This window comes from Diaphorina citri, unplaced genomic scaffold (genome assembly GCF_000475195.1).
Source record: "Diaphorina citri unplaced genomic scaffold, Diaci psyllid genome assembly version 1.1 scaffold884, whole genome shotgun sequence".
NCBI lineage: Eukaryota > Metazoa > Arthropoda > Insecta > Hemiptera > Psyllidae > Diaphorina > Diaphorina citri.
Window position 1 is genome coordinate 69202 of NW_007378316.1, and position 20872 is coordinate 90073.

At 39.5% G+C, this 20872-nt stretch overlaps 2 protein-coding genes across 8 annotated transcripts; one reads left to right on the forward strand and one right to left on the reverse strand.

Annotated features, from left to right (window-relative positions):
• The first annotated feature begins 639 nt into the window (after positions 1-639).
• On the forward strand, positions 640-7665 carry LOC103512794 (lambda-crystallin homolog). Of its 7 annotated transcripts, XM_026826181.1 has the most exons (7): positions 2949-3107; positions 3531-3682; positions 4578-4726; positions 4896-4934; positions 5456-5664; positions 6294-6451; positions 7410-7665. In XM_026826181.1, the coding sequence occupies exons 2-7, from the start codon at positions 3636-3638 to the stop codon at positions 7558-7560; spliced, it is 753 nt and encodes a 250-aa protein (XP_026681982.1). In that variant the 5' UTR covers positions 2949-3107; positions 3531-3635; the 3' UTR covers positions 7561-7665. The 7 variants fall into 7 exon arrangements, with proteins under 7 accessions (XP_026681983.1, XP_026681985.1, XP_026681984.1 ...); XM_026826182.1 differs by lacking the exons at positions 2949-3107; positions 4578-4726 and adding an exon at positions 640-784 and having other exon boundaries at positions 4747-4934; XM_026826184.1 differs by lacking the exons at positions 2949-3107; positions 4578-4726 and adding an exon at positions 677-784 and having other exon boundaries at positions 3509-3682; positions 4747-4934.
• Positions 7666-7968: 303 nt separating this feature from the next.
• On the reverse strand, positions 7969-15544 carry LOC103512786. The gene is made up of 2 exons (XM_008477572.3): positions 14759-15544; positions 7969-9017 (listed from the first exon to the last, which is right to left on the reverse strand). Exons 1-2 carry the CDS (start codon positions 15470-15472, stop codon positions 8313-8315), a joined length of 1419 nt encoding a protein of 472 aa, XP_008475794.1. The 5' UTR covers positions 15473-15544; the 3' UTR covers positions 7969-8312.
• Between the last annotated feature and the right edge of the window lie 5328 nt (positions 15545-20872).

The following is a 20872-nucleotide window of genomic DNA, read 5'->3' on the forward strand; positions in this document are numbered from 1 at the left end:
TGTGTCTCCTAGGCACCCTAAAAGAAGTATAGGTACATATCCGCTGCATGGACATGCTATAATTGATCTGGAATGAACATCAATTCATTATAAATTACATGATTACCATACATGCAACGTAATTTCCACAAAACCTCTTCTTTTCTTAGCTCCCTAATGGTACCTCTCTCACTACTGACCATTCATTTTAGGGTGTAGCTATAGCAAAAGTATTCCTGGACCATGGCTTAAGATACATATGTAAGGTTCTGCCTTTATTTAGGATCAAAGTTTAAGCTCCAAAAAAGTTCGAGCTACTCAGAACTTTGCTATTATTTTCGACCCAAGTCACTCAAATTTTGCATAGAGGTTCGTTTTAAGATGAACATAGATCACTTTTAGGATATAGACTAAAAGTGTCCCTGGGGATGGAGAAATTCAAGGTTAAATTTCCGCTAATCAAAGCCTAAGCTTGAAAAAAGTTTGCGTTTCGCCAGGCTTTACCTTTCGCCCCAAGGATTTCAAACTCAATGATGAAGAGACTGTGAAATAATATTGTCCTGTTTAAACTTTCCTCACACCCTGTTGGCCTGTCGGATAGAAAAATCCTGTTGAGACTCTCCCGGCACCCTATAGATCAAATTATTCAAATTACTCTGGACTGAGACTAGTTATTCGTGTTGAGAATTTGATATTGTGACCTTACAAGATAGATTCCTGCCTATCAGATTATTTTATTAGACAAATAATCCAGTGATCAAGTATCTTCCAGTCTGAAGTGAGTCCTGAGAACAGAGATCAGAAGGTAAGAAAGACTTTATTTGACACATCTAAATATTCTTAATACTAATTAAAATAAATAAACCATTACTCTGATAATTATGTAGGTAGATAGGCGGTACCTGTCTGTTTTTGATCATCGGTAGTAACTAACTAAAAACATTAGTAACATTACTTTGACGAAATTTCACTTGGTTCATAAAGATTAGCGCAAGTTCGAGAGTGAGAATTCTTAACCTCAAGTGAAATTCGAACCCATTCCTGCTGTTTACATTTTACATGGTATGAACTATCACTTTTCAGTTCCACCAATACCTACTCAAACAATGCGAAAAGAGTTATTCCTGATAGACCTCTAATACTCGAATAACAAGCTTCCTCATTCTCAGATAACCATAATTCTATATCATAGATTTAAAGACCAACAGACAACAAAGTCCAACACTGAAAAGACAACGCCATCAGATGTTCATTTTCCGGACAGTTTCTGCTGGACGAGTCCTTTGAATGCCTGAAGACCTTCTTCGTCATGACTAATGCCCTTGAATGAGGACTTGCAAAGATCGAAGTATTTGGCTAGGTTGGGGTACTTTTCCAGTCCTGGGACTAGAGCCTGAAACCGAGAGGTCAACATTATTGACAGAGGAAAAAGGCACTGGAACTGGCGTATATCCCAGCCCACAGGGACACATTCAGGGGACCCTAAATGCTTATAATTTTTGGAATTTCCCCCCAGGGTGAGAAAGTACATAATATACGTAAACGCCAATTACACAACTGGAGGAAGGCTTGCTCATGAGACCAAAAGACTTCACTGAAGGCACTGGCACTGGCGTATATCCCAGCCCACAGGGACACATTCAGGGGACCCTAAATGCTTATAATTTTTGGAATTCCCCCCCCAGGGTGAGAAAGTACATAATATACGTAAACGCCAATTACACAACTGGAGGAAGGCTTGCTCATGAGACCAAAAGACTTCACTTCACCGAACAAGTTAGCCAGCCTAGTTAACTTAGCCGGTAGTGCGTCTGCCTTGTAAGCGCTAGGCCACGGGTTCGATTCCCGCCCGGGTTTCATCCTGAACGGATAAGGTTCGTTGTCAGAACATCTGGCTTTCTTCTATCCTGTCTTCCTTCTCTCTTCGATTTTGTGGGACGATAAGATACCTACATCATAGGTAGATAATGGAAAGTAATAATGCCTGTTTCATATCAGTGAGATGCTATTGTTGTTGACCGTGCCTGCTGGAGGAAGTCTTCATCAATCTGATTAGTAATCTATCTGAGATTTAGGTGTTGACATTTGAGATTTGAGTTCATTTTAGGGTGTAGCTATAGCAAAAGTATTCCTGGACCGTGGCTTAAGATATGTAACGTTCTGCCTTTATTTAGGATCAAAGTTTAAGCTCCAAAAAAGTTCGAGCTACCCAGAACTTTGCTATTATTTTCGACCCAAGTCACTCAAATTTTACATAGAGGTTCGTTTTAAGATGAACATAGATCACTTTTAGGATAATAGACTAAAAGTGTCCCTGGGCCGGAGGATGGCGAAATTCAAGGTTAAATTTCCGCCAATCAAAGCCTCAACTTGAAGTTTGCGTTTCGCCAGGCTTTACCTTTCGGCCCAAGGATTTCAAACTCAATCATGAAGAGACTGTGAAATAATATTGTTCTGTTTAAACTTTCCTCACACCCTGTTGGCCTGTCGGATAGAAAAATCCTGTTGAGACTCTCCCGGCACCCTATAGATGAAATTATTCAAATTACTCTGGACTGAGACTAGTTATTCGTGTTGAGAATTTGATATTGTGACGTTACAAGATAGATTCCTGCCTATCAGATTATTTTATTAGACAAATAATCGAGTGATCAAGTAGTATCTTCCAGTCTGAAGTGAGTCCTGAGAACAGAGATCAGAAGGTAAGAAAGACTTTATTTGACACATCTAAATATTCTTAATACTCTGCCTTGTTTACTACTAATATTTACTGTTTTTATAATTTCGAAATATTAATCGTAATATTAATACGAGTAATTTATGAGAAAGTTTGAGGCTACCCGTCAAACTTCTAAAAAAATCTCGTCCTTTCTTCAGGCTATAAATAGATTATAAGAAGATACTACCTAATAAGATATTAAACTGAGTACTAAAAACCTCAGGTAGGTTTCTACTAGTTTCTATAAAAACGCGTGATAATTCATATCTCGAATCAATTAAATAGGTGATTTGCGACGTTTTACGTGCTAAAAACAAAGTGCCATTTTACATCCGAGGCGCGATCGATACGAAAGTTCGGAAAAAACCAAATCGTCATAGGAGTACCTACTACCTACTGAAAACTGAAGGTAAGCAACATGGGGTGCGGCTGGTTTCTGGACGAATATTTGGGTATGTCACTAATTAAGATCGTTAGCTAGGATATTTTTGATAATACCTACCTACAGGGATGCTGTACTTACTAAGGTTTCTTTCTGCCATTTTCGAATACTTAGGTACAATATTATTAACTCGTCTTGTATTTCCCCATAGCTCACTTAACTTGAGGACTAAACTAAAGGTAACACCTGACTTATCAGAAGTGGGCCCCAGCTCTACATTATTAGCAAATATTACCTATACCCAACTAACTAAACTAACATATCAGGCCCCCAAACTATTTCATTGTTTACAAATTCGTTAGCGATTGTAATAATTATACATACCTCTTTTCTAAATTGTCTTATCAATCCCGTACATTTCTCCCTAGAATGTTGTATTTCTGTTATCAGCGAATTTATTGTCCGTGATAGAAAAGTCCAAGTTACGTTGGAATTGATAAGTGGATTCGTTCATTAAGACTCCATCAGTGTACAGGTGATCATTGGAGTAACATTATGGCGTCTCATCTATCAAACAAAGGCAAAGTGGCAATCGTGGGATGGTAAGTTTGGGACGATTTTAATCTGTATTTCTACATTAGATAGGGTTCAACCCGGCTATATCCCCGGTGAAATTTCGAAATTGGGGCCCGAAGTCCGAGTTGAAAGTGGGATGTCGAACGTTGCCAGCTTTCCCGCCCAGGGCGGATTTTATCCTGATGGGATAATGTTTGTTCTCGGAACGGCTGGCTTTCTCCTATCCTGTCTTCCTTCTCTCTTGATCGTGGGGTGGTAAGTTTGGGACGATTTTAATCTATATTTCTATATTAGATAGGGTTCAACCCGGCTATGTCCCCGGTGAAATTTCGAAATTGGGGCCCGAAGTCCCAGTTGAAAGTGGGTGATAACTGAATTAACTCAAATCTGGGAGTTTGGCCCAGGCATTAATCCCTTATCTAGGTTCCTCAGAAAAGTATCTAAGCTCTTGGATAGAAATATGACGAAGAGATGTCGAGCAATGCAAACGTAAATAAAATAATTTGATTTGAATTAGGTAGGTAAGTACCTATCATGTATGTAGTACTAGGTAGGTATACGGAAAATAAAGGTTGATAACTCTGATAGGTATAGTATTCTAGAAGCATGATAGAATACCGGTAGAAATAAATTCCATAGTGTCTATTTATTATGCTATTGACGGCGCTCATCTAAGTGGCAGTGTGTGACATGAAATTTTATCCTCATAAGATACTCATATCAGGATCCTTTTTAATTTCTTTTTATATTTATTTTGTCTTTATTTTCTCAATATTGACGGCGCTCATCTAAGTGGAAGTGTGGAAGGGTGTGACATGAAATTTTATCCTCATAAGATACTCATATCAGGATCCTTTTTAATTTCTTTTTATATTTATTTTGTCTTTATTTTCTCAACAATATTTCATTTCTTTCCTACAGTGGTCTTATAGGGCAAGCCTGGGCCATGATATTCGCCAGTGCAGGATACAAGGTGTCACTCTACGATGTTCTGAGTGAACAGATTGAGAATGCTAAGAACACGATTCAACACACGCTGCAAGATTATCACCAGAAGGGATGCCTCAAAGGCTCGCTGAGTCCGGCACAGTGGTCTCATAGGGCAAGCCTGGGCCATGATATTCGCCAGTGCAGGATACAAGGTGTCACTCTACGATGTTCTGAGCGAACAGATTGAGAATGCTAAGAACACGATTCAACACACGCTGCAAGATTATCACCAGAAGGGATGCCTCAAAGGCTCGCTGAGTCCGGAGGAGCAATTTGGCTTGATTTCAGGTATGTGATTAATTCAGGTCCGGGGCCATTAAGTGAGTTTACACTTGGTTAAGTTTAACTTTCGGATTAAGCAATGTGATTGGTTGATTTTTAGCCCGTCCTTCCTTTATTAAATTACAATCTATATAAATAAAATTGTAGATTTGTCTGTACATTGCGTAGAATCGTGAAATTTTTAGTTATTCTTACTCCTTATGCATCCACGATTCCAAAAATCACATGGGTGTGGTGTGTGTGTGTGTGTGGTGGGTTCAGCCCATTTATTAAAAGATGATTTCATCAACAAATTTGACCCGTAATACTATAAACTTAACCCTTGCCAGAAATTGTAGATTTGTCTGTACATTGCGTAGAATTGTGAAATTTTTAGTTATTCTTACTCCTTATGCATCCACGATTCCAAAAATCACATGGGTGTGGTGTGTGTGTGGTGGGTTCAGCCCATTTATTAAAAGATGATTTCATCAACAAATTTGACCCGTAATACTATAAACTTAAACTTAACCCTTGCCATGTTCCAGGAACTCCTGTGCTTCGAGAATGTCTTGAAGACGCCATCTTTATTCAGGAGAGCGTTCCAGAGATCCTGCAAATCAAACATCAAGTCTACAGAGCTATCGATATCTTCATGTCCTCCAATACCATCCTGTCCTCCTCCACCTCCTCATTTCTGCCCTCAGTTCTGTCCGAACACTCGACACATCGGAGTCAGTTCATAGTGGCCCACCCTGTAAGTTAAGGAGTTTATAATAGCCCACCCTGTAATTTGAGTCAGTTTACGACCCACACTGTAATGAAGAAATAATAATTCAAGTATGTATCTACTTGTATGTATGATGTATGTCGTAAAGGCCATTTTTCCGCTCGCATCCCAATATAATTCAATAATAAAAAGGATTTAGGTTACATGCAAATAGAGATTGAGGTCCAGCATCTAATAAGATCACCGAGTTTAGGTGATATTATTATTGTTTAGTGGTTGGTCCGCACTATAATTTATTTTGGATTGGGCAACCGCTCATATAAGATAATCGATAATAGATGATCATTTGATCAAACGTATGTATGATGTAGGTATGTTGTAAAGGCCATTTTTCCGCTCGCATCCCAATATAATTCAATAATAAAAAGGATTTAGGTTATATGCCAATAGAGATTGAGGTCCAGCATCTAAGACCACCGAATTTAGGTCATATTATTATTATCGTTTAGTGGTTGGTCCGCACTATAATTTATTTTGGATTGGGCAACCGCTCATATAAGATAATCGATAATAGATGATCATTTGATCAAAAAAGAAACAAAACACACTGAAATTTAACATCTCAAGTAAACTTTCCCTATTTTTCGTTCACTTAGGTAAACCCTCCCTATTTCATCCCTCTGGTAGAGATAGTCCCTGCTGCTTGGACCTCGGAACGCGTTATAACAAGGACGCGAGAAATAATGACAGAGATAGGCATGAAGCCTGTTACATTGACTACAGAGATACGCGGTTTCGCTCTCAATCGAATACAGTGAGTACTTTTCCTGCTCTCATGAAGTAGAGATCCTTCTACATTCTACAACTACCTGATAAAGGCTACTTTCTCTGTGGCGTATTATATTTTTAGTAGCGCGCTCAAACTTTCTTGACTTGGCGGGGCGGAGCGCTACCGAGCTCCTTAATTGGTAGTCAGCCTAGTTAGCTTGGAAGGTAGCGTGTCTGCCTTGTAAGCGCTAGGTTGCAGGTTTGATTCCCGTCCGGGGCGGATTTTACCCTAAAAAGATAAGGTTCGTTCTCTGACGCTGGCTTTCTCCTATTCTGTCTTCCTTCTCCCTTCGCTTTCGGGACGATAAGACCTTGGCAATTACAGTTCTATCAAACCTCTTGGGGGGAAAAACTAGGTGCCCTACCAATAATAATCTGCCTCTATATGACTTATCCACAGGTTCGCGGTCCTTAACGAGTGCTACCATTTGGTTCACGATGGTGTACTATCGGCTAAAGATATTGACCGAGTTATGTCAGAGGGTCTGGGTCTACGATATGCCTTCCTTGGACCACTATAAAGTAGAGATAGGTAGAAAGCCTAATTAGCTTGGAAGGTAGCGTGTCTGCTGTTTGCCTTGTAAGCGCGGGCAGATTTTATCTTAAAGAATAAGGTTCGTTTTCGGAACGCCTGGCTTTCTCCTACCTATACTGTCCTTCTTTTCTCTTCGCCCGGGGCGGATTTTATCCTAAACATTCAAGGTTCGTTCTCGGAACGGCTGGCTTTCTCCTATACTGTTTTCTTTCTCTCTTCGCTTTTGGGACCATAAGACCTTGGCAGTTACAGTTCTCTCTATCAACCCTACTATTGTTGATGTCTCTTCCTGTGCGACTCTCATCGAGAGATCTTGGGAAGAGGGCTGGTTAAACTCCAGTCGAAAATATAAATCCAACACTGGGTACGCTACCAAAAATAATCTGCCCCCTATTTGTTTTATTCACAGGTTTGCGGTCCTTAACGAATGCTACCACTTGGTTCACGATGGTGTACTATCGGCTAAAGATATTGACCGAGTTATGTCAGAGGGTCTGGGTCTACGATATGCCTTCCTTGGACCACTGGAAACCATCCACTTGAATTCAGCAGGTAAGTAAAGCCATTTGCTACTACCTAGATTTAAACAGGTTTGATAGAGGGAACTGTAACTGCTGAGGGCTTATCGTCCCGAAAGCAAAGAGAGAAGGGAGACAGAATGGGAGAGAGCCAGCCGTTACGAGAACGAACCTTGTCTGTTTAGGATAATACCCGCCCCGGGTGGGAATCGAATAGCGCTTACAAGGCAGACCGATCCTCCTGTAGCCAGCTACATAGAAAATGCGAATGAAATTTGCTGTACTACGTGAAAAGTTATGAAAAATTCAAATATTTTATTGATACTTTTTACTCAAATGCATATCCTCTAGGCACAGGAACAATACACTATTTAGATATTAACAATCGAGAGGTTAACAGGTAAAAATATACAACGTAAACTATAGATGTAATAAATAACAATAAATACTGGGGGGAAATCATAGGTCAAATTTTGCACCACCTCAACCACACCACTGAGGCAGTCAGGAATTCTCTGGCAATGGATATAAGTCAAGTTATCTCGACCAAAAGACTTTCATAGTGTGAAAACAATGAAAAGTGGACTATCGTGGTGTTGGCAAAAAGGAAATATTTTGCTCAAAACAACTTGGCATTTTTATCTAAATTCCCTTTAGGGATGAGATATTCATTTTCTCTGGCAATCATCATCATAAGTAAATTTGCTATGAAAACTCATTTTTATTTTATTTCTTACTTTTCATTGCCAGAGAATTCTTGACTTTAGAGGTAACAGAGTCAGGCGGGTCACTCTTTACACCAAATCATCCGAGTCACTGATATCAGGCTGACTCTGGTCAAGCGAGTCGCACTCTGCTAATGATTCGCGTGGCGGTCTATTGCTATTCATACTAGAGCCAGGGGCGCTATAGAACACACTACCACTAGCACTAGTACTTGTCTCTATACTGTCGAAATACTCGATGGAATTCCTACTCTCAGGAGGTATGGGAGGGGTGGCAAGTATTTGACCGTTTGGTTGTCGGACGTGTGTCGCGCTTTCGATAACGTCATGACCACAAGGTTCTGTGCTGGCGCCCTTAGTGTCAATAAACCGGTTTGGTTTTCGTACTCTATAAGTGTGGGATTTACTTGTGTTGTGGTCATTAGAGAACTCTGGTATACTCTGGCGTACCTCAGGTCTCTTGACGACATAGGTGTCACTATTGTTGTACACATCCTTCACTAGCTCTTGAGTTCCATTGAGATTACTATTCCCAAGTGTGCCGCTTGTTAGGTTACTTTGGTTTCCCTGAGTTCCATTACTAAGGTTACTTTGATTCAGCTCCTTGGTTACATGTGTTTGTTCCTGCATTTTCCCTGAAGGTACAACCATATCCAGAGAGTCAGGACATTCATTTACTTCATCCACAGCGGGTAAAGTGATGATAGAAGATTTCTCCAGACTGCGAGACCGATGGGGTCTGCCCAGCTTCCTCAGAGGTGTGGGTGGTTTCAACTGTGAAGAAAACGGACATGGGGTTTTTATTAGAATGGTCAGCTTCAGCATCGAGGTGAAAACCCAGGCCTAAAAGAGCTATCAGCCAGGTACAAATGTTAATAGCAAGTTTTGCAAACCAAAATTAGCGTCTTATTAAGAGTTCAGTTAACGGGACGCTAAGTCTGATTGCAAAAACTACCTAGCATGTCTCCCTACTTGGTCTTTCGACAGATTTTTTCGTGTGTTCGCGATATTTCCCCAAATTCCATATGCAAATTACTGCTGATTTGTTGAATTATGTTAAATAAAAAAGAAATTGCACCATCAAAATGATTAAGTTCGCAGCAGTCATTGGGTCAATTCACATTAGTGATGGGCCGAGTGAATGATTTTATTCGAGTGGACTCGAGTTTGACTTCACTCGAGTGCACTCGATTATTATTTTGTTCCACTCGAGTGGAAAAACTATTCATTGGGTTTTCTGACCCGAGTTCACTCGCGCACTCGCCACATATTATTGCAGCATGCAGTTTCTATTCGAGTACAAATCTATTCGTCAGAAAAACTATTCGTTTGAACGAGTTGAATGATTCACTACCCCCCTCTCCCCTCTTGCCTCTTACTAGATGATGATGCAAGAAAGAGAACTGAAGAGGGGGAGGGGTATAGTGGTATACCCGTATGCCGAGAGTTTCCGAACGAAAACCCGAATATCAGCGACTCGCTCGCCTACTCGACTCTCGAGTGAGAAATCGGCACGGTGTAATTTCCAGGAATAAATATTCAACTCAATTAATTTCCACTCGAGTTACAACTCGAGTTGGAAAATAATCGAGTTGAAAAATCTCACTCGAGTCCCATCACTAGCCAAACCTATGAAAATGATCATTTTACATAGCTTTGGCTTTGCAGGAGACTACGCGCTACTCAGTCGCACGTCTACGCTTCCTATGTGAGACAAGCCTTATGAGACAATACAGCTGTACACTGTGCAGGAATGTTTTTGAATACTCATTTCTCTTACATAGACTCAAAAGTCTTTGGAGCTTCTTCCTTATCAAAGTAGGTGAAGATGGGGCGTTCGAAGTTTCAAGCAAACATGAAAGTTTCATATGTCGGTTTTATACATGCAACATTACAAACTGCGGGAAAAGTTTAACTTTCGTGCATTTTTTTTTTTAAATAGCACGCAAAATATTGGAAACTAGTTATTCTTGCTGTTGAAAATGAAATGCTTTTGAAATTTCTTTTAATGAAAGGAACTGTAGGTATCTACTTTTTGAAATAACTTTCATGGTACGAATATGAAATGATAGAATGAAACAGAAGTAATATCTACCGAACTGCTTGCGATCAGTTCGAAAAAATGGCTGGTTTCTGGACGAATATTTGGGTATGTCACTAATAAAGATACTGTACTTACTAAGTAAGTACCTAAGGTTTCTTTCTGCCATTTCCGAATACTTAGGTACAATATTATTAACTCGTCTTGTATTTCCCCATTGTTCACTTAACTTGAGGACTAAACTAAAGGTAACACCTGACTTATCAGAAGTGGGCCCCAGCTCTACATTATTAGCAAATATTACCTATACCCAAACTAACTAAACCAACATATCAGGCCCCCAAACTATTTCATTGTTTACAAATTCGTTAGCGATTATTACATACCTCTTTTCTAAATTGTCTTATCAATCCCGTACATTTCTCCCTAGAATGTTGTATTTCTGTTATCAGCGAATTTATTGTCCGTAACTTTCATGGTACGAATATGAAATGATAGAATGAAACAGAAGTAATATCTACCGAACTGCTTGCGATCAGTTCGAAAAAATACACATAAAGTTGACAGAAAAACATAGTGGTAATTTCACCAAAAAATTCAACCGAAATGCGGACCAAAAAAACAAACATATCTTGCTTACTAAAAACTACTTTTCAAAAAATATACAAATGCCTCTCAAGGAAATAAAAGAAGAGGGTAAAAACGGCTTTGGTCAAATGTTGATAATGTTGGACACTCATGCTCAGACCTACTGAAACCGTCAGACGGTCTGAGTGTGAATGGAAGGCGTATGATGCTACTTTGCCAGCGATATTCTCCTAGGATACTTCTATGGCCAAGCCACTACTAAACGTTTATTTAGAGTAATTTAGACTTTGGTTAGGATTCTTAAGCCACTGTGTTGGTAGGACTGAGGGCCGAGTCCTTGAAAAAAGTTTAATAAATAAATAGACCTGAAAAAAAATTCACTAAGGGCAGTGGACTTTTAATTCAACCAAACATTCAACATTTGACCAAGCTTTCTATTCATGAAAGATTAATAAGGTTTGAGAAAGTTGAAAAAGACATGCGTATTACTTGATAAAAATTCACTAAGGGCAGTGGACCAAACATTCAACATTTGACCAAGCTTTCTATTCATGAAAGATTAATAAGGTTTGAGAAAGTTGAAAAAGACATGCGTATTACTTGAAAAGGGGGGAAAAGCTAGGTTATCTACATTTTATAGACAAAAGAAGATCTTGCACGAAGGTTAGTTTACCTTGGGGAGAGCTGAAAGAAAAACACTAAAAGCGAAAGCAAAATTATCACAAACCAGGAATTTAATGGGAGCAAAAGCAACAGGGGGGGAAAAAACAGCAACCTTGCGACTAAATCCCACTAAATACGAAAATTAAATTAACTAAAAATCTTAGAGTTATACCTACACCTAATAATGTGTGTACTCCTTTGGATTTGATTTGCCCTGGCTCTAAGTAATTTAACCCTCCCTAATAATACCCAATGCGAAATTTCTTGGTTTATAAATGCCTAGACAGAATAAAAGTACAAGTCAGGCAAAGTGGATTGTGTTTCACCTACTTATAAATCTACTGTCCCCGCACTTGATACACAAGCTGTATCCAATATAATATGTGGTGTATAGTACACAATACACATATGTATTCTATTCCACATGATAGATAGAAGAATACAGAGAGTTTCAATTTATTTCGCCGTTCATGCATTGGAAAACTAATGGGACAGTTGCAATTGATGATGAAATCACTCCAAATATGAAAGAATTTGAAGGCCAACTAGGAAAACTCACACTGGAAATTCAAGCCTCGATTTTAAAGATCTTTAAAATCGAGGGAGTTCAAGAGTGAGTTAAAATATTATATTTTAGGATCTGACTCATGGAATGAGTCTGTAGTCCACTGAAAAGAGCAGTTCTTTCTTGAATCACTCACTACTTTCACATCTCTACTCTAATCTAAACACTTCAACTGACCCATCCTAATATCCTATCAGGAATCATGACTCTAATCCGTTGCGTTTCAAATTTCAATCAATTTAGTTTCCACACACATTGTCCCCATTCTATCAATGTATGTGCACAGGACATAGCAATAAATATTGCGAATACCGTGTGTACAGCAAGTGTTGCGAATACCGTGTGTACAAAAGGTTTGATAGAGTGAACTGTAACTGCTAAGGTCTTATCGTCCCGAAATCGAGGAGGGAAGGAAGACAGGATAGGAGAAAGCAAGCTGTTCCGAGAACGAATATTATCCGTTCAGGATAAAATCCGCCCCGGGAGGGAATCGAACCCGCGGCCAAGATAAGGCGTGTCTGCCCTTATCTACTGAGTTCCTTGGGAAAAATAACCTTTTCCTGTACTTCCCAATCATCAATCTTAACGTAATATTTTTAGGGAGGAAAAATCAGTTTGAGCACTTTTTTTTGCCAATACTTTTAGATCACCCTGTATATTACACAAGGACATAGGGGCGTTAACTTGGGTCCATTGTTATCACGGTGCCAGTGGACTGAATTTAGTCGATTGGATTTTCCCATGCAGTGATGAAGCGACTGCTAGTCCAGGGTTTGGTGGTTCGATGAAATTCTGGTTACCACAGAAAAATATTGCAAAGATACCTACTAACATCATTTAACCGATGAAAAACACAGATAATGATAGGTATGATTTATAGGTATTGAGCTACATTTTGATTTTAATATGGGCCTCTTGATTCTTTAGAATTAGGTATCTATCTTTTGTTTTAACTGAATCCCTGATTTTATCGGATATCTGTTCAAATTCCTGTTACTATGTATTCTATTCCACATGATAGATAGAAGAATACAGAGAGTTTCAATTTATTTCGCCGTTCATGTATTGAAAAACTAATGGGACAGTTGCAATTGATGATGAAATCACTCCAAATATGAAAGAATTTGAAGGCAAACTAGGAAAACTCACACTGGAAATTCAAGCCTCGATTTTAAAGATCTTTAAAATCGAGGGAGTTCAAGAGTGAGTTAAAATATTATATTTTAGGATCTGACTCATGGAATGAGTCTGTAGCCCACTGAAAAGAGCAGTTCTTTCTTGAATCACTCACTACTTTCACATCTCTACTCCTAATCTAAACACTTCAACTGACCCATCCTAATATCCTATCAGGAATCATGACTCTAATCCGTTGTGTTTCAAATTTCAATCAATTTAGTTTCCACACACATTGTCCTAATTCTATCAATGTATGTGCACAGGACATAGCAATAAATATTGCGAATACCGTGTGCACAGCATGTGTGACACCAGCCAGCTAGATGATTTTTTAAAAAAGGTTTGATAGAGGGAACTGTAACTGCTAAGGTCTTATCGTCCCGAAATCGAGGAGAGAAGGAAGACAGGATAGGAGAAAGCCAGCTGTTCCGAGAACCAATATTATCCGTTCAGGATAAAATCCGCCCCGGGAGGGAATCGAACCCGCGGCCAAGATAAGGCGTGTCTGCCCTTATCTACTGAGTTCCTTGGGAAAAATAACCTTTTCCTGTACTTCCCAATCAACAATCTTAACGTAATATTTTTAGGGAGGAAAAATCAGTTTGAACACTTTTTTTTGCTAATACTTTTAGGTCACCCTGTATATTACACAAGGACATAGGGGCGTTAACTTGTGTCCATTGTTATCACGGTGCCAGTAGACTGAATTTAGTCGATTGGATTTTCCCATGCAGTGATGGAGCGACTGCTAGTCCAGGGTTCGGTGGTTCGATGAAATTCTGGTTACCACAGAAAAATATTGCAAAGATACTAACATCATTTAGCCGATGAAAAACACAGATATTGATAGGTATGATTTATAGGTATTGAGCTACATTTTGATTTTAATATAGGCCTCTTGATTCTTTAGAATTAGGTATCTATCTTTTGTTTTAACTGAATCCCTGATTTTATCGGATATCTGTTCAAATTCCTGTTACATTCTCTAGTACCTATTTTTTGTTCGTAATGACTATAACGAGATGGTTCATGAAAGCATAGAAGAGAAGATACTAACACTTAACACTCAAAAGCAGCAAAGGCGCTATAACGATAACCAAGGGGAGAGGGGGGGAGTGAAAATCACAAAAGTTAAAACTTACGCTGGGGGGGTGGGGTGACCAGTCGTAGGGTAGGTAGACTCCATTGTGGCCATCTGACAGGTTGAATTCCTTGGGTGCAGGGGGGAGGCTAACTGAACCAAAGCAATTGGTGAAGCTCTAGGATAAAACTTTTCCCCAGTAAAATATTACAGTTATATGAAAGCATTTGTATATTTTTATTCTAGAGTTTGGTTGGTAGCTTAGTATATACGGTGTTAAAGCCATTCGAGATGAGAGGATGGAGGCAAAGAGAGATTAATAGTTGCGTGGGTTACGAGAGGCCGGAACTTTTAATCCAGCTGGAGAAAAAATTGCTGATCTTAGTGGCAGGCCGTACCTTGGTGTCTGGCCCTTGAGTGACAGGTCGCGTGGAAAGTTTCTTGATGACAGGCGAGGCCTGTAGGTCCCTTGCATAGCGAGGGGAGGAACCACTACTATTGCTTGAAGACTCGGACGATGTCTTGCGCATGCGTCTAGCAAACGTATCTCCCCCACCACTTAGTTTACCCACACCTTGCTGCTGCTGATGGTGGGGTTTGTTAGGGGGAGATTCTCTTCTATTGGCTAGACTAAGTTCCTTATTAGACAAGATGGCGGGCTTCTTGACAGCCACATGGCTGGTTTTACTCGTGTTATCCCAATTTCTAGAGCTAGGGGGTGGTGGGGCTGTTGTGCCCCCATTACTCAAACTCTCGCCTGATTTTCGACTCTGGTTCGAGTTCCATGAGGCATCCTTCTGATATTTGGGTATAGAGGAGGAGAGGAGGGGGGTGGAGGTGATGAGCTTGTTGCCATGGTTACCAAGGTCTGCAGGAGGTTTAGGCGCGGAGTAAGACTTGAGTGGTATCTTACTAGTGCGTCTCTTGCTAGGAGACCTAGTAACACTTAGCTTATCCATACTACTTCCACTAGCAGAGTCATCATGATGTGCACTCTCAGTACTAGAACTCAACGGCTGATCCCCACCACATGGGAGGGTGAGTTGGGGTAGGATAGGATTGGCGGGGACTAATGTATGCACCCCTTCCCTCTCTCCCCCCACACCTCCCATCTTGACAGTCTGCAGTCTCTCATAGAGTCGAACCCGGGCCCTTGTGCCTTCAAGCTCGATATTCTTCTCCTCCAGCTGTGGAACAGAAACAATAAACACAATATTAGAATTACAGAAACGATATGTATTTCATGATGAGCTTTATTTGTAACTAACTATCATCTAATACAGGGGTTCTTAACCTTTTAGAATTGGCGGACCACTATTGATAAACCAAAAATCTCGCGGACCACTTGAGATTATGTATGTTGATATTATCAACTTGATAAGTCAAAATCTGAAACAATAGACAAACAACAAAGATTTAAAATAGGGTACTTAAGATGATTCTTGGTTTTCAAAGTCTCAATTGTAGAGAGAGGAAAGTATAGTTGGAAAGAGTAGAGGAGGAGGGAGGGAGAGAGAGGGAGAGAGAGAGAGAAAGAGAGAGAGAGAGAAAGGGAGGGATATAGAGATAGCAAGCGAGGGAGAGGGAGAGAGCCCCCAATTATTTCTCTCTCCTATTAGTTAGGATACGCGACTGATTCCATTATGCAAGTACGATAGTGCAGAGAGAGGGGGGGGAAATGCAAGGTGCATTATAGTAAAGCTATCAATGACGAGGGGTTGAGAGAGGCAGAGGGGAAGAAAGGAAAAACAAGGAAGAGAAGGAGAAGGCTAGGGAAGCCAAAACGTTGCATTAAACACTTGTATGACTGCCCTATTGGTCTAAAAATAGCACATCTCCCCTTCTCTTCTCAGTTACCAGACAGTCTATTAAGATTTAATATGTGGACGGGGTTGTTTCTTGAAAGTCTATTAAGACTTCTATTGTAGACACATAAGCAAACCTTGGTGGAAAAACATTAGTCTAGCTCGCTGGGATTTGATATGGGCCTAGGGACAATTAACTGGAATAGACTTAAAGTTAATGAGGTTTTCAAACTTCAAACCCTAATCCCTTTACTATTACCTACTAATGCTCGGGGTCATATTCAGATTGAACTTTGGATGCCTCTGATTAATAGACTTAAAGTTAATGGGGTTTTCAAACTTCAAACCCTAATCCCTTTACTATTACCTACTAATGCTCGGGGTCATATTCAGATTGAACTTTGAGATGCCTCTGATTGGTTGGTTTTTCAATTTGGCTTAATGTAGAATTGTAGACCAATCAGATTTATTCACCCAATTAGATTGAGTTTAATCAAATTAAGCAGAGATTTTTTATTCTTCTTTAAATGAATAATTTTCAGAGGGAAAGTAATGGCAGAAAATGGAGAGTGAAAATTCACCGAAAAAACGAAGAAGAAATAATATGTGACCATACGGTCTTTCTCCACCCATATGAACACTTGGACTTGTTGGGTGGAAGAGCCTTGTGAGAATGCTATTCAACATCTATCCCCAATAATAATTGTCTTTATAATAATGATAGTCACTAACTGCAATAATAATAGTCTTGATAATGACGATGATAGAGCCTCTGATTGGTTGGTTTTTCAATTTGGCTTAATGGTGACCAATCAGATTTATTCACCCAATTAGATTGAGTTTAATCCAATTAAGCAGAGATTTTTTATTCTTCTTTAAATGAATAATTTTCAGAAGGAAAGTAATGGCAGAAAATGGAGAGTGAAAATTGACCGAAAAAAAAGAAGAAATAATATGTGACCATACGGACTTTCTCCACCCATATGAACACTTGGACTTGTTGGGTGGAAGAGCCTTGTGAGAATGCTAGTCAACATCTATCCCCAATAATAATTGTCTTTATAATAATGATAGTCACTAACTGCAATAATAATAGTCTTGATAATGACGATGATAGAAACTGACAAGATGTTCATTCTAGAATCTAGATGACAATGTTCTGAATGTTCAAGTACATGAATGAGACATTGTTATAATACTGGGTGATGGAGTTCTACATAGACACATTGGGGTTACCAGAATCCCAATGACAGAATAGTGCTGACGGTGCAAGCTGAGAGGTGCTGTAGGAGCTAAAGAGTTTCTATCATGTAGTTGTACCTATTTAATTGTAGTTGTACCTATTTAATTACTTAGATTGGCGCTGCGCGGTGGTGCTCAAACTCGGTGTTTTTTCTCCTAATTGTAGCTCAACACTAAAGGGGGTCAGTTTCCAAGTAAGTTTGTACAAATCCCAAAAAGCTTCGCGGGCTACAAAAATTGTCTGGCGGGCCGCTAGTTGGAAACCCCTGTTCTATATGAATAGGTAGGAAGGTAGTAGGAGTCAAGGAATAGGAGGGAGATACTAGGAATAAATATTATCTCTAAGTAGGGTGAGTAGGTAGTAGGGACCTAGGTATAGGGAGAAAGGAGGTAGTAAGGGCCAAAGCACTATGTAGGAAATATAACACAAGGATTTCCTATAACGTCATGTTTTGTTTAACGTGATAGAAGGTCTCAAGTACTCTCTCATTCATACCAAAATATGGATAGATCCCACCAATGTTGTCTGTGTCATAGCATGCTGATTCGAAAGTATGTCTCCATTGTCTCCCAGAAGAGGAGAGTAAATGAGGGGGGAGTTGAGAGAGAGAGAGAGCGAGAGAGAGAAAAGAGGGAGAGGGAGAGAGAAAGAAGAGAGAGAACGATAGAGAGAAAGGAAATCATTTTAAATTGAGAGCTTTGAGAGAGAGTTAATAAAAAGAAACTGGTAATGAAAAGAGAAAGGATGGAGTAAAAAAAAGAGAGAGAGACAGAGAGAGAGAGAGCTTTAACCGGAACAGGAAGTGTTGACCTGGCTACATGGAAAACTGGAGGTTATTCTAGCGTGCCATATACAGGGATAGAAATAGAGAGTTTGACAGTCAATAATCATGAGAATGAACACCGGAACCTCTTCAATGGATTCGGACTGGATTTCCTAATCATTTGTCTTGGATCTGAGTAGAAAAGATATCTGTATGGACGAAAAGCCGACTTGAAAATGACTTTTATAATGTTTTATGTTATTAGATTTCCCACTTTTATCTGATTAGGTATAGGAACACTGAGTCCAATATCTGTCGTGTGGGAAGATCAGTAGTACATCTTCTAACCCTTTTTCTATCATGGACTGATTTGTGGCAACCTTTGAAAGTCCTTGTCACAGATGAGAGGGAAATTTAGAAGTAACACTTGTTGAGAATGTTGTGTCAACATAAAGGGTCAAAATCATTTCACACTTCCAAAATTCACTTCTGTGGGGAATGACACAATATTCCAAACACGATAGACAGCAAAGACATAATGATCTTACGTTCATCTGATTCAGCACATAATTGATCAAATCAGGGAATCAATCAAAAATCATCAACTTACAAACAGATGGGGAAAATCTGATGAAATCAATTCGCCGACTCACGTAAAAAATGGTTTACGAGCATTGATCATAGCCATGTGATCAAAAGATTGCAACTTGGTAATAACAACAAATTGGCAATAATAATTAACCAACTGTTCGAAGTACTTAAGTTCTAAGTATACTTAAGTTTCCGTTGAAGAGGACGAAGAAGACCTTGATAGGAAATCTACGATAAGAGTAGGAGATTCGAGCTGGCAATTACCGTGAACATTACAAGAGAACTAATCGCGCCACCCATCCTCCCAATGTACATCATGGCATTGCCAGTGGCAAATATCGGAGTGACCATCACGAAGTGGTGGGAGTCCCGGGGACACTGCCTCACGAGGACAATATTTCAAATAGTCCCAATGGGACAGTAGGACAGAATTAAGCAGAAAAGAATACCATCCATAAAGCTGTGTCCACACATAGTCGACGCCGTCGTTCGATAATCAATCTTCAAATCAAATTGATCCCAAGGGCAAGGAAAACCTAGACCCTTGACAAATGGAGTGTGCCTGAAGGCATGTGCTGTCTTCCGACTGAAACCGTACACTGCCTCGACACTATCAGGTAAACCTGACAGGCGGACCTGATCAGGTGTACCTGTCAGGTCTACCTGATAGTGAGTGACTGGCCTCAGAACGATAAAGATGTCTTCTTCTTGACCACCCTAATGAGTAGATCTCACATGAGTAGCTACGAGAAGTGAAGATGATCAAGCTACATGAGTAGCTATCTCTGAATGAGCATCTACAGGATTTACAGGAAAGACGCCGTAACGCATAGGTAATAAAGCCTAATATCACTGCTCATTCGGTCCTAAACATTATCATTATCTGTACAATATGAGCTGACTTAATTAAGCGATAGCAATCTCTTATTAGCACGTTATCAGGTGTTACTACATTTCCTGTGAACCATCAGGCATCGCCTTTCATAAGATCTGAACCACAAACCAATGCCCTCTTCATGCCACAACAGTAGAATAGAATATTTGTTTTATTTGCACATAGGAATACATGATAGTACATCGTACATTAGTCATGTTTACCTAATCCAAGTGACAAAAAATTTAAGATTTAAAATTTAAAATTTCTTTCATTGAATTTAAATTTTACACCTGGGTCTTAAGCCTCAAACTACTTTGTATCTGCTTTTCCTAAGTAAATCTTAACCCTAAATTAAAACCAAACCATGCGACCTTTTTGGCTGATTTTTGGCCAATATGACAGCCAGAGTCTCTCCGAAGTAGATCCCTCCGACTGATCTACCCAGTAGGACAAAGTTTTTTCGCAAAATTATGAACATTTCCGGTTTCAGATTATATTTTTGTCGGAGAGGAAAAAACCAGCGACCTTGCGAAAATCTGGTGCCGTGTTTTATAGCGGTGAGCCTATAGGTAATTAAATATCACTCAGGCAAGGCTGTATATACTTATTTGTAAACTTTACCTATGAAATATAGAAGATCTTGTTTAGACTGCGGGAGTAAAGGGACTTCTCAGTATCATTCTAGCAGGATGAACAAGGTATATTCTATTCTACTATCCTATAGGCAAAGTCTGAATACACCATGTTTTGATGACATGTAAGAAGCGTGGAATGAAGCTGATACGTTTCAATCAATATGGTTTTCAATTACCCAGGTGTCAACCACATGTTAACAATCATGTCCTATACATGATGGAATGTCCCCATACCAAACACCAATCTACTGGTCACGTACTGCAAGGTGCTTTCTAATAGCCAGCATCAGAATCAGATTTTTTAAATGAAACTATAACAATGCAACAGAGGGTATTATCGTCCCGAAATCGAAGAAAGAGGGAAGACAGGATAGGAGAAAGTGAGAACGATCCTTATCTGATTAGGCTACCAAGGCTGTGTACACTTATTTGTAAACTTTACCTATGAAATATAAAAGATCTTGTTTAGACTGCGGGAGTAAAGGGACTTCTCAGTATCATTCTAGCAGGATGAACAAGGTATATTCTATTCTACTATCCTATAGGCAAAGTCTGAATACACCATATCTTGATGACATGTAACAAGCGTGGAATGAAG

Coding starts and splice junctions, on each gene's coding strand:
- LOC103512794 (XM_026826182.1), top strand. CDS start 3,636: ATGGCGTCTCATCTATCAAACAAAGGCAAAGTGGCAATCGTGGGATG. Junction 4,935..5,455: donor GCAATTTGGCTTGATTTCAG/GTATGTGATTAA, acceptor GCCATGTTCCAG/GAACTCCTGTGCTTCGAGAA. Junction 6,452..7,409: donor TTCGCTCTCAATCGAATACA/GTGAGTACTTTT, acceptor TTTTATTCACAG/GTTTGCGGTCCTTAACGAAT.
- LOC103512786 (XM_008477572.3), bottom strand. CDS start 15,472: ATGGGAGGTGTGGGGGGAGAGAGGGAAGGGGTGCATACATTAGTCCCC. Junction 9,018..14,758: donor CTCAAGGGCCAGACACCAAG/GTACGGCCTGCC, acceptor TTTTCTTCACAG/TTGAAACCACCCACACCTCT.